The 13,429-nt window shown below is 47.8% G+C and overlaps 1 protein-coding gene across 6 annotated transcripts; it reads right to left on the bottom strand.

Moving 5' to 3' along the window:
• Positions 1 to 5,317: 5,317 nt before the first annotated feature.
• SOCS2 (suppressor of cytokine signaling 2) lies at positions 5,318 to 13,135 on the bottom strand. 6 transcript variants are annotated; one of them, XM_060025367.1, is made up of 3 exons: positions 12,136 to 13,135; positions 8,844 to 9,204; positions 5,318 to 7,205 (listed from the first exon to the last, which is right to left on the bottom strand). In XM_060025367.1, the coding sequence occupies exons 2-3, from the start codon at positions 8,980 to 8,982 to the stop codon at positions 6,748 to 6,750; spliced, it is 597 nt and encodes a 198-aa protein (XP_059881350.1). In that variant the 5' UTR covers positions 8,983 to 9,204; positions 12,136 to 13,135; the 3' UTR covers positions 5,318 to 6,747. The 6 variants fall into 6 exon arrangements, with proteins under 6 accessions (XP_059881350.1, XP_059881349.1, XP_059881351.1 ...); XM_060025366.1 differs by lacking the exon at positions 12,136 to 13,135 and adding an exon at positions 11,666 to 11,859; XM_060025368.1 differs by lacking the exon at positions 12,136 to 13,135 and adding an exon at positions 10,980 to 11,001.
• Between the last annotated feature and the right edge of the window lie 294 nt (positions 13,136 to 13,429).

Genomic DNA, 13,429 nt, shown 5'->3' with positions numbered 1-13,429 from the left:
ACAAATGAGAATACAAATAAACTGATCTTACTCTAGTGAGGTCTCAATTAACACACATAGATCAGTGGTATGTTATTAAACCAGAGAGGGGGGAAAGAAGACTTAATTTGTAGTGCCTGCCAGTTTCTGTGGTGTAAATACTCCCACCACGGGTGATTTCAATCTACTAATGACACACTTATAATAATTTAGCTCCCAAAATCCCTAAGCATTTAACAACTGGCTCTCAGGAGCCCTCAGCACACCACTGATTCTCCATTCCTCTTAATTTTCTCATTTTTGCCATCTTTTTAATCACTCTGTTGTTTTTTTAACATCCTTATTGCCTGATGGACAAGGAAAATAAAAGAGAGAGCAGATGATTTTCCTGTCAGCGGTTCTAGCAAAGGAGATTGAAGAGGGAGGAAGCTGAAACTGCCATGTGTCTATGGGTTTCAATTATCCCTATGCTCTCTGCCCCTTATTATGGCAGATAACTGAGCAGATGCCCTAATCAAACGTGCAAAATATAAACATACTTTCTGATCAAATATAGAATTAATGGCCACAACCTGGTAATAGAAATGAGGCCAAAAAAAGCTATGCTAGAAACCTAAGAAGGGTCAAGTTCATCAAATGCCAGAAGGGAAAATGGATAGAGGACCTCAATAGACATTTTTCCAAAGGAGACATACAGATGGCCAACAGGCACATGAGAAGATGTTCAATGTCATTAATCATCAGGGAAATGCAAATCAAAACCACAATGAGACACCACCTCACACCTGTCAGAATGGCCATCATCAAAAAATACAACAAATAACAAATGTTAGCGAAGATGTGGAGCAAAGAACCATCATGCATTGCTGGTGGGAATATAAACTGGTGCAGCCACTTTGGAAAACAGTATGGAGATTCCTGAAAAAATTAAAACTAGAACTACCATACAATTCAGCAATTCCGCTCCTGGGTATTTACCCAAAGAAAACAAAAACACTAAACTGAAAAGATATGTGCATCCCCATGTTCATTGCAGTACACTTACAATAGCAAACATATGGAAAGAACCAAAGTGTGCAGCCATAGATGAATAAGATGCGAGATATATAGATATATAGATATATATATACACACACACACAATGGAATACTACTCAGCCTTTAAAACAAAAAAGAATGAAATCTTGCCTTTTGTGACAACATGGATGGACCTTGGGGGTATTATGCTGAGTGAAATAAGTCAGAGAAAAATACCATATGATCTCACTTATATGTGGAATCTAAAAACAAAACAAACAAAACAAAATGAAAACAGACCCATAGATAGAACGGGTGGAGGGGGATGGGCAGGACAGGTGAAGGGAATTAAGAGGTACAAACGTCAAGTTATAAAATAAGTCAAGGGGATGTAAAATGCGGCATAAGGAACATGGTCAATAATACTGTAATGATTTCGTATGGGGACAAATGTTTACTAGACTTGTGGTGATCACTTCAAAATGTATTTAAATGTCAAATCACTACGTCATACATCTGAAACTAACATAATATTGTACATCAACTATAGTTCAACTTTTAAAAAGATGGCAGAGGGCATGTTAAAATGGGAAATCAGACAACTCCCCTGGATAGAAATAAACAGGGAAAATATTTTTCTGAATGTTAAAGATCACAGCAGCTCTCTGGACCAAAATCTAAACAGGAAAAAGCACACCAAACTAACCGAAGGGAAAACCGTTTAGCAAAATGTAAGTTTTTATCTTAACGTGGTTGGAAACTGGAGAGATATAAATTTTATGAAGTTCTGTGATGAAGCCTCACTCTCTCTGCCATAGGAAAGGGGCTCCTTGGGTGGTATCTATGCTTAGACAGAAGAGGAAGGCAGCTGGCAATATTTCCTTCCCTCTCACTAGGACTCTGGCTTGCCTTCCCCTTCCCTCTGTTTTTAACAGAGGCAGCACTACATGAGTAATAATACTTCACGAAATATGCTCCTGATCTCTAGGGCAAGTCAGAGTTCCTATAAGTTAAGGATGCAGTTCAGAGTGAGAATTGTCTATGAAAGCAGTTTTATGGCTCAGTAGATGTTTATTGATGCAACCCCATTCTCTGTGACAACACTCGTGTGATCCAGCCTCTCTCGTTGACAAAGCTCCCGAAGGAATATCCAGGTTTTGCTCCATGATTTCAGCTGACTTACTATCTAGGCATTTGGTACTCTGGGGCTTTTAAGAAGCTTCTGTGGCAACAGCTGTTACTTTACTTTAGTAATAAAGTAACCTGAACTCAAGCCACATAGAGGAAAAAATTAGAAACATCAAAAATATGTGAAGATGAGAATACAAGAAAACCATGCCTACATAGGAGAGTGAAACGAAACTATCACAGATTCATTTTTACAGATAGATATCCAGAAGGGAAGGAACAGAGGGTATTTCCATTCCATTCAAATGAAGGGCAACTTAGTGAAGAAGCAGCTTCTGATACTTTACATAAAAAGAGTTAAAAAATGCACATGACAAAAGCGTGGCATTTGGGGCTGGCTACTTGTTTCAAAACCTGAAAGGAATCAAAGAATGAGACAAAGAGTCAGATTTAATCTTACCGATCCTAAATCACTCAGTTACCCAACTCTGGGAGAAGGTAATTAACTACCCCCTTTCACTGGAGTATGATCTGGCCAGCAGGGCTGGGTCAGACAAGCAAACAGAGCAACCTCATGCTACCAAAGGGGGAAAGTAAGGCAGGAATGAACTGAGCCATCAGGACCAAGAGTGGGCGAAAGAAAGAATGGCTCCCCTGGTGAGGACAGGAGGGTAGGCATTGACTGGGCCAACAGGCGTCACCAGCTGGGCGTGAGTCACATCTGGCAGAGGCAAAAATGAGATCACAAAACAGCATGGATGGCAGGGTTTCGATTTTAAAACAGCAAGTAGATGAGAAACGTTGAGGAGTTAAAAATTAATGCAAAACTCTGATGTGAATCAAAATATGGAAACCAGCAGAAGCTGATTCTTCCAGAGTTCGGTGGAAGGAGCCAAGAACCGGGAATTAGCCCGCAGAGTATTCCCAAGGCCCGCTGTCTAAATTCCAAAGGAAGGAAAACCCAATGTTCAAAGAACTGTAGGGCGTACAGGGTCGCCAAGGAAAAGTACTGATGATTGAAACAAAGGGTAGGAGGGTGCAGCTTTTACAAATACTAAACCTGAGTTTAAAATATCTGTGTTCCAATATGGACTCCGCCCTTGACTTGCTGGGTTGATGGTGTGTGTGTCTCTGTGTACATGTGCACGCGATTCTCCTGATCTCCCCGGGGCTGGGTGTCTTCCTCAGTAAAATGATGGAACTAAATTATGTCATCTGAAAAGTGGTTTCAAGCTTTATTCTAGGAAGTGAAAAAATTGGGAGAGGAGAATGCAGGCCACTTAGTAAACAAAAGGCCTAGAATGAATGACAACACTTTCTTGCTCCAAAGGCTAGAAACCTCGGACACAGGAGGGCCTCTGCCTAGCTGTTAGATGTCACCACTGCCACTCCACCCCCATTCCTTGTGCCTAAACCCTCAGCTGAGAAGGGCATGGCCTGGTCCTGGGACATTCCATCCCATGGATTATTTGATGACGTGTCTCTCTCCTACCCTCCTCCCAGAGTACAATTTTCTAAAAGCAGAGAAAAATCCTTCCCAAGAAAATAAACACTCCCAAACAACTGTCCCATTCTGTTACCTATTTGGATTACATAATTGCTATGAAGTCAAGACTTTCTTATTGACACGCCAGAAAAGACCTCTCAGCTCATAAGCTGAACCACCTTTTCTCCACTGTCCAAAGCCCTAAAAAACCTCCAAGTCCCTAAAAAGCAGTCCCCAGTGCCCACTGAGATGGAATGAAAAACTCCACCGCCTCAACTCTGCTCAGAATGGGAACTCAGATCAAAATATTTTAAATCTGTGGAGATGTAAGCCCTGTATACTATATTCCTCAACAATAACGACAGTAACAAACCCTTACTGATGCCCCAAACTGCCCTTCATAAAAGGAGAACACTGATATTTTTTCTGATTCTGTTGAGAATAATTTAGACAAGTGTACAATCTTAACTCTTTTGTTGTCCAGTCTGTAAAATGGGGTGACCGATAATTGGTAACTGGCATCACTTACCAGACAGCAGGTAAAACAGTTAACCCCCTCCTGACCCACCCCGACACTAGGAAAAAACCACTAGGCCAAGCTAGCTCCAATCCCACAGGGCACAACGCTAATTAAGATACCTATACTTTTCCCGTTGAGGCACCAGTAAAAAGGCTGAGGGTTCCTCTTATAGCCTGCTCTAACTTGTTCATCTGGATCAATGTAGAAATAGCAGTAAATTGCTCTTCTTAATTCCTCTCCAGGAATAAAAAGGACTAGGATATTCCTGGAATGCCTCCTCACTCACAAATTAGAAGGTATACCTCCCGTAATCACTGTACTGTGCTCAGTGTGACGATTAAATGAGATAATGCATGGAACGTGCTGAGCGAGCATCTGGGACACAATAAACTCAATAAATCAATGATGTTACTAACTGTAAAAACGACAACACACAAACAACAAAACAAAATCAAAAAAACGGGGGGGGGGGAACTGTTTCCTGATGCTTATCGACTTACTTGGAATAGGGAAGATCGAAACATAAGGCAACAATAGTTCCACAGCACAATCCAGAGACGTTTTTGCTGTCCTCTGGTTTTCTTGTAATCAGTCACTTGATAGCCATTAAGAACTTTCCACAATGCCACGGGTACTCACACCCCACTATACATCCAACTCTCAATAACTGAGAGGTAGCAGAGTGTTTGAAACAACGAGGACAGAAATGCAAAAGACCTTAAAGAAATTCCACAAAGCCCCTTGGCACCGATCACGTGGAAGTTTTGCCAGAAAAGCCAAACATCCCACACCACACAATGGTTCTTGGTGGAAAAAGAGGGTAAATAAAGCACAGACTCTGAGAATCCTAATGAGAAGGTTACCTCCCCATCAGAGACCAGACCTTAAAAGTCTAGCTCTTCTGTAAATTTTAGGTTACAAATAAATTCTTCCTAAGGCACACCTAGCAATCTTTTGTGTTTGGCTCTGCTGTTTGGACACGCACAGTTATGTTTTCCTTCCAGGCACAAAACCGGTTTTTAAGAGCTTCATGAAAATATTCATATTTTCACGATATGCGATTAGCAGGTTTTACTATAATTTATAACTGAATTTTCTTGTTCACTTGGGGCACACACATCATATACTAGGCTCACCTTCCCAGTGACACACCATAGTATGCAGCTACGCAGCACATTTTGTTTTAAAGGCAGCAAAATGAATAATGTCTGAACTCCAGAAAAGATGGTGCATTTGCAACAGTCGTGAGACCGTGTGGCAAAAAAAAAAAAAAAAAGGCCATAAAACTCTTACTTTGTCTTTTGTATTGTGCCTATTCAACCTGTAAAAATTTTTGTAATTTCTAAACCAGGTTTTTCGGAAACACAACCGGCGTTAGTATTATGCCTTTTCAAGTTGTAAAAGACCAGGCCACTTGGCAATTCTTGTAGTTTCTAAACCATGCTTTCCAAAATGCAAAGGGCAAGTGTGACCTGTAACTTTAGAGAAGGGCAAGTAACGTTCTACCTCTGGCTGAATACTTAGTTATTTCACTTGACGTAAGTTTTTATGGCAACCTTCTATTACCATGAAAGTGTATGTCCTCTCCGATTCAAAGTAATTAAGTGCAACTTGTGAAAGTCAGGTTTTTTTATTTAATACATTCTAATCAAATAGTAACAGCAGTAAATAAACACTTTGAAAAACAGGCAGGTATCCCCCTATATCTGGAAGAAAATTAAGTCAGAGTATTCTACATGGTAGAAGGGAGACAATTGCTAATGTCCATGGTTAGACCACTTGGAAATTTCTAAAGCCATTTCTGAAAAATCAATGGCAACAGGTTGTGGGACACAGCTACTTCAAAGGGTAAAATGTCTCTATCTACATGGTTTTATTAACAGGGATTGAGTTGCACCTGTATAGCATGACATTCTTGTCTTTAGCCTTAAAGGAAAAGAAGTCTTTTCCATTTGCACCAGTTTGAAATATTTCTGAAATAAGGCTCCCTTGAAATGGATTACTACAGTACTCATTCACATGAGAGAGTTCATACATGTAGTAAAAAGACAAATACAGGAGTTCATGGTCACTTTTTTTGGTTGATTTGGTTAATTGCATAAAATGAAGGATAAATACTCACAAGCATATCTGTTTAACAAATCTCCTAAGTACATCAGAATGCAAAGTATCAAATGTCCTAAAATAGGCTCTGATCACCAGGCATACAAAATTGAAGTTAAGCCTGTGTCAGTTTGGTTCCTTCCACTTCTTCAGCACTCCTAAGTGGAGCTCCTTCTCTACTGCCGGTGCTGGCACCTTCCACCTAACAGGAACCTCAGAAAGGCAGAGTTCTGATAAAGTGTTCCTTCAGCCTTTACTTGGGACGTTTTATTTTTAACTTAAAAGGATAAACTGGTCTTGGTCAGCCTTAGGAACGGAAGCATCACTCAGGTGAAAATATCTGGGGGAACTTTAAATACCTAGCTACCCCTCCACACATTTAAATTAGATTGACTTCAGCTGTTCTTAGAATTCTGCGTAGTTATCCAGAGCCGTCACTCAAGTTTTGGTTCTCTTTTTACATAGCTGCTTTCGGAGATACTCTATAGGAGGCATGTTTAGAAAAAGAGAAACACTTATACCTGGAATTTATATTCTTCCAAGTAATCTTTTAGTCTTGTTGGTAAAGGCAGTCCCCAGATGGTACCGGTACATTTGTTAATGGTGAGTCTACAGAGATGCTGCAGAGGTGGTGCTGATGTGTAGAGCGGTTTGGTCAGATAAAGGTGAACAGTGCCGTTCCGGGGGGCTTCTGGGCCCGTCCGCTTATCCTTGCACATCTGAACATAGTAGTCGATCAGATGAACCACACTGTCAAATTGTTTAAGCTTGGACTTGACACATATGATAGAGTCCAATCTAAATTTCCCATCTTGGTATTCGATGCGAAGATTAGTTGGTCCAGCTGATGTTTTAACAGATATTGTTAGTAGGTAGTCTGAATGCGAACTATCTCTAATCAAGAAAGTTCCTTCTGGTGCCTCTTTTAATTTCTCTTTGGCTTCATTAACAGTCATACTTCCCCAGTACCAACCTGGGGTTTTTGTTCAAAAGAAGAAGAAAAGAGAGTAAAATAGTTATTATAGAGAATTTTTAAAATAGGGTAAATACTTGGCAACAATTTTTCTAGCTCTAAAAAGAAGTGTGTGAAAGTTTACCAGAGGCTACCATAAATACTTTCTATAGAAATCTGATGAAAACATAGGTCCATTTTATTTTCTGAACAAACTGCAAGCCAGTTTTCTTTTTTAAAAGTAACTTTCTGTAGCTGTTCTTTAAACTCTCTTAAGACTTTCTCCTAACGAAACAAAAGAATGTTTGCAGTATGACACATTGGCTGACCGGGCATGATGCTTCTCCACTAGTCAAGTGAAATCAAAGATTTAATGTAAATTAAGTCAGAAGTTAGAAATAAAAGCCATGCCCTTAAAAAAGTGGAAAACCCAACTCCAGTTAATACCAACAAGATAAAAAGAAGCAACTTTCTGAATGGTTGGTGTCCACTCCCACCCTCCCCAAATCTGTTAGCGGCTGCGTCCATATCTCTTTTCGAAGTCCCGTAAAGCACCGCTATCTACTTGTTTTAAGAGGGCAGTTCTAGTATGATACAATAGCTTCTGTTCGCTGCTTTGATTACAACTACCTTATCAGCCATTGAGAAATGAGAGAAAGCCCAATTGATAGTTAGTACTTCCAGTTTACAGTCTTCCATAAACTCTTTTGGACTTTGCCCTAATTCAAATCCAATCACAACCGTCGGTCTCCCCAGCATTCTCGAGTCTACCTGCCAGTTCCATCTCCCATCCCGTTTTCAAAAGTGACTTAGCAACATCTTACAGTTTAAAAGTTTGAACAATACTCCCCCGCCTCCAAAAAAAAACTTGCTCGGGTACCTGCAATCTGCCGGTTCCTCCCGCTGAGGGAAAGCCCGTGGCCTGCACGGAAAGACCGGAACCGCAAGTGAAGGAACTTTTCCTTCTCCCTACTGCTACCAAAACTTCAACTTTGCCCCAAACGTAAGCTTTGAGGATCCTGATTTTGAAAGGCTGCAGGTTTGCCAGAATCTTTTTTTCCATCTTTTCTTCTTTCAGATGCCGAGAGACGACAGCGAGCCGCGCAAAGCGCAAGACTGCACTTGAAACAAGCGAGGCCAAGCTCGGCTGGGGCTTCGCAGCCCGCCCTCCTCCCGGCTTTGCGGCAGTCCTGAGCGGCAATCAGTCGGTCCCCGAACTTGGCCACCAAGATTCCAGGCTGCAGCGGCTGCCCGGCCCGGGAGCCAGATGCAGCTGAAGCTGCGGGCAGCGCAGCGCCCACTCGCCGCCCTCTCACCCCGCGGACAGGAAAGGAGCCGGGCACTTTCTCCGGCTAAGGTCCGAGCCCGAGTGCCGACCCCCAAACGGCCGCGGAAAATAGCAAAAATTCCAGCGCCCTAAGAGTCTATTTCCAAAGAGCCCTTCTAGCGCTCTAACCTCCCCTAGGCCTCTGAGTCCCCCGAGAACCACTTTTCTTTCGCATTCCAAGGATCCAGGTCCGTAGGGGCATTCTCCCCGCGGTTCCCTGATCTGGGGCGGGGAGGGTAGCGATTGCTTCCCAGCCTCGCTAGCACAACCGCATCCTTGTCTTTGGGGAGGCGCCCCCTTCTCGCACGCATTGCGGCCGGTCCGCTCCCTACCTGTGTGACTAAGTTCCCGCAGGGCCTTCGCCAGACGCGCCGCCTCCGGGGACGGCTCCTCCGCCGACCCCGAGGTCCCCCAATGGCTCTGCGTCCCTTCCGCGCCATTCCCGGAGGGCTCGAGGCACCGCAGGGTCATGGGAGAAGGGTCACCGCGGCAAAGACAGGTGGCCGCCCGAGCTGGGGTCAGAGAGGGGCACGCGTCCTTCTTAGAAGTCAGTGGAAACCCCAAAACGAGTCCCTGAGGGGTCCGCGAAATGGAAATGGAGGGGGAGGTAATGGGGAGCCGCTGGTTCTTCCTCCCCGGGTCCCGGTGCACGGATAGCAAAATCCCCCGCAGGCGCGGTCACGCACAGTTTGCCTGCAAAGAGAAAGTGGAGGGTTGGGTCAGTCGGAACTGGACCCCTGCGGCCAGGGCGTGGGTGGAGGGACAGAGACGTGGAAAATCCCGGGAATCCTCCGCGTCTGCGCTCCTGAACCATTTAACCCCGAGCATCCAGTTACTGCCCTGGCCCGTTCTAGAGAAAGAAGGATAAAGAGAGAGCAGGGATCCAAGACGCAAGAGTTGGGGCGGGGGACAGGATGAGGGTGGCGAACCGGCTTATTTCCCGCCCAGGGCTGCTTGCTGAAATCGCAGACAAGGAGATGAGAAGAGCAAAGAGTCACCTGCGGGTACGGTGGTAAACAGGCCTCAGTCAAGGACAAGTAGAAAAATGTAAAAAGGAAAGAACAGGAGAGGTCCCCACTTGGCATTCCTATCTCACACTCCGCACAGCCCGGGGAGCCCCAGGAGGAAGCACCCCGCACAAACCTAGTTCCCGGCCCTACAGCGCCGCGGGGCTTCCCGGGCAGAGCCTGCAGCCCGGGACGCGGAGGTGCGGGAGCTGCCGCAACACAGCAGGAGAGGCTGCCTCCCTCCCCTCCCCCCGCTTCCCGGAGCTCGCTTGGGGCAGGGGTTGGGGGCGCCGTGGCTGCCGCTCCCGAGGCCGGGCGGCTGAGGCTGCTGTTGCCGCCGCGAGCGCTGTCGAGGAATCTGCCCGAGCGCACAGCCCGCGCGGGGGCTCCGAGCCCTGACCCGAGCCGGGGGCCGAGCAGGCGGCAGAGAGAGCTGCGGGACGTGCTAGACAACCCACGCTGAGCCCTTACCTCGGCCTCGGCCGCCGCTGCCGCCTCCGCACCAGGCAGCCTCCCCAGCAGGCATGGGGCGGGGGAGCCGGGAGGGGCCCGGGAGGAGGGGTGTCTGCCCGAGTTTCCCCTGTTGACTTTTAATTTGGGAATGAGATGCCTGGGGATGTGACGAGCCCTGTGCTCAGCGGCGGGGGCGGCCGGAGTTCTCTGCACAGAGGGCAAACGTGAGCCCCGGGGACCATCGCCTCGATTCGCCGGGCTCTAACACCCCCTCTGGGCTCGGACACCCCCGACCCGGGGCAGCTGCTGGGTTCCCTCCGGCTGCAACCAAGGAGATGAGAAGGAGAGAGGGAGGGAGGAAAGAGGGCGGGAGGTAGGCGGGTGGGGAGGAGCGGGAGATCAGCTTATTAGGAGGATTATTAATCTGGATGGCAGTTTAGGGGAGGAAAAACAAAAACAAAAACTCTGGAGACTTCCAGACGCTGGGAAAGAACTGGAGAAAGCAGGCAGTAGCTCCCAGCCTCGGGGCAGAGCTGCAGCTCGGGCTCTCTAGCCCAGAGGCTCGAAACTGCGGAAGCCAAGGCTGCCCCGCTCTCTCGGCCGCGCCCCAGTGCCCTCCCCAGCCCTCCTAGGGGCGGAGCCCTTGAGCTCCCCGGCCCGATACCTGCCGCGGGCCCCTGCCCGAGCTCCTCCGGCGCCCCAGCTGTAGGCGACGGGGATCCTGAGGCTGTGCGCCCGGGGCCCCGGCGCGCACTGTCCGCGGCCCGCGCAGTGCCAGTGGCGGCGGGCGAGAAGGCTCATGCTTCAAGGGAAGCCCAAGGCCCGCGAGCCGCGGCGGCGGCGAGACTAGACAAGAGTTAAATGTCTGTCCCCGGAGCGCTGTGTGCGCGCGACTTCCCAGACCTACGCGCCTCCCTCGCTCCCCGCCTCTCTCCCTAGTCCGCGCTCCCCGCGCGCCCCGCCCCGCGGCTGCGGAGGCCGCTTTCCAGGAACTTTCCAGGAATCCACCTCACGTGACCGCTGCCCCCGCTACTGCTTTAAAGAGACTCCGGTGCTAATGCGCAGGCTTCAGGAGAGACGGGCTCAGAGCGTTCGGGTGCCGGCCAGGGCGGGGTGGATGCCTGGGAATCCGCCCTCCTCTGACCCCACGCCCCGGAGTTCTCGGAGACGCGCAGGAGAAGAATCAGGCCATCACCGTCCCGGTTTCGGCGGCTGGAGCTTGCGCCCAACCCATGCAAGCTGTGCGCCGGAGTCGACCGGTTAGCAGACGTTCTCGCCCCTCGGCCCGCCGCGGCTGGTTGTCTTTTCCATCCCCTCCGCGCCTTCTCTAGGCGACTTTCCAGGCCGCACATTTTCGGGGTGGTGGTGGCTGGAGAGACTAGAGATCCTCGGAAAGGGCCCCTCCCGCTCTAAGACACATTAATGGAGTGGGAGAGCTCCCTCTTCAGCACCCCCGCGCCCACGCCCGGGACCCGGAGGGAGCGGGCTGATGGCGGTCCTCTCGGGTCCGGTCCTAGAAGGCTGCCAGCGGGCGTAGCGCGGCGCCTTGTTAAACGGCGCCGGCCGCTCTGTCTCCTCCCCGTGGCGGTCTTGCTCGCTGTCTCCCGCACCGGCCCAGCCCGGCTCCTCCGTCCCTTCCTCCTCCTCGCCGCTCCGTAGTCTCCTTCCGGCCACCCGGCGGCCCTCCGGCTCACCTGCGCCGATCGCGGAGGGGGCGCCCAGACCTGCGCGCCCTGGTGGTCCTGGCCGGCCCGTCTCGGTGTCCGCAGGCCGAGAGCGCTCGACTCTGCGATTTCCCGCAGAGCTTGCACCCGGCGCCCGGAAATGCGGAAAGATCCCAGCTCTTCTTCCCTGCCCAGGGACCCTCACCTCCTCCCACCTAGTTGAAGGCCACCTGGCCTCAGTTGAAACTCATCTCCTTCCCTGCACGTCCGCCTCCGAAATGTGACCTACTTTAAATGTGACCTACTTTTTAAAAACCATTAACACTCATGGGAAAACCGGATCCAAAATTTCGATAACCATTTTTCTTTGAAATACTATTCTATTGCATCACTATTCAAAAGCTTGAAAGGTCAATGGCCACTTTTAGTTGAAGCGTTGGCCATAGGGAAGTTGGGCGAGGAAAGGGGAGGGGGCGTAGGGGAAGGCGCGGCTCACAAACCTTGCCTGGTGCACCCCCCTGCTGGCTCTGCGAGGAAGCATAAACCAGCTCCTGCCTTCAGGCCGGGAGTCCTGGACAAACGGTTTTTCTCAATAATTTTCCTGCTTTTGAGTAAATAATTATGCAAATGATAGGCAGATTAGCTGGAGAGGAAGGGGGGGTTGCATTTCCCAGCTAACAAAGGGTTTTGTCAACGATGGAGTCGCGTGCACTGAATCATGTTTTGTTTCTTAGAGTCTGATCTGGAGGGCAGAGCTAATTGAATCCTAGTTAAAACCCTCTATAATGGAGATGAATAATTTTGCACAAGTCGCTTATCGTCCTTGGACCCTAGACCTTTTCTATAAAATTAAGGGACTGGACTCTGGTTCTGGGTGACGGACTGGTATGAATGAAAAAATAAGATTCCATGTGGAGTTTGTGTCCAGTCTGAGGCCCAGAACCTTTAGGAGCCACTACATCTACTAGGGTTCATTATGCTCTAAATTATTCCATTTGACCTCTCCTTCCTTGGTAGAGCATCCCAGAGGAAGGGTGCACCCACTTTTCTGTAGTTTAAAGATATTTTTAAAATTTTACAAAGATAAAATAATTTCTATTTAATTGTCAATTGAAATGGATCTGCCAGCAGCACTTCTTAACGTGCTTTCCTGTGGCTTCCTAAGGACCTTTGCACACACCCTCCTCACTTCCTGGAATGCCCCTCCCCAGACTGGGTGCATGGCAGACTCTCGTCATTCAGGGCCCAGCTCAAAGTCACATCCACAGAGAGTCACTGTCCACAAAGATTGCAATAAACACAATGCCAGCTGTAGGGGCACCAAGCTTTGTACCAAAGTAGGATTTTTAACTTTTGTTTCTGAAAGGTCTCAGCAATGCCCTGCATTTTATTGGCCCCAGGAAGCACATATGGGAGCCACTTAGGAAAATATTTATGAGATCATGTTAAGTGAAAAAAAGTCCAATATGAAATTGTATCCATGCTATGATTTTGACATTATAGAAGTATGTATGCATGTGGGCAAAAACAGAATGAGAAGAAATAAAAGCAGCTGTTTTTAGGGTGGCAGGATGTGGGTGAATTTTTAAATTTGACTTTCCTTCATACTGTTCTAGTATTTCTGATACAGCCATCAGTTTCCCAAAATTGCATGCAGGTGTCTTCACTTACTCTCAGGGGGTAGAGTATAGTTTGTAGAGCTGATGGACTGCCCTGCTGAACCCCAGACCTGCCACCCGGCATTACCCTTTAGATGTCTAATCGGTATCTCCCATTTAATAGGTCCCAAAATGG

The sequence above is a fragment of the Delphinus delphis genome, chromosome 11, assembly GCF_949987515.2.
Source record: "Delphinus delphis chromosome 11, mDelDel1.2, whole genome shotgun sequence".
Taxonomy (NCBI): domain Eukaryota; kingdom Metazoa; phylum Chordata; class Mammalia; order Artiodactyla; family Delphinidae; genus Delphinus; species Delphinus delphis.
This window is presented reverse-complemented; position numbering and strand designations above follow the sequence as displayed.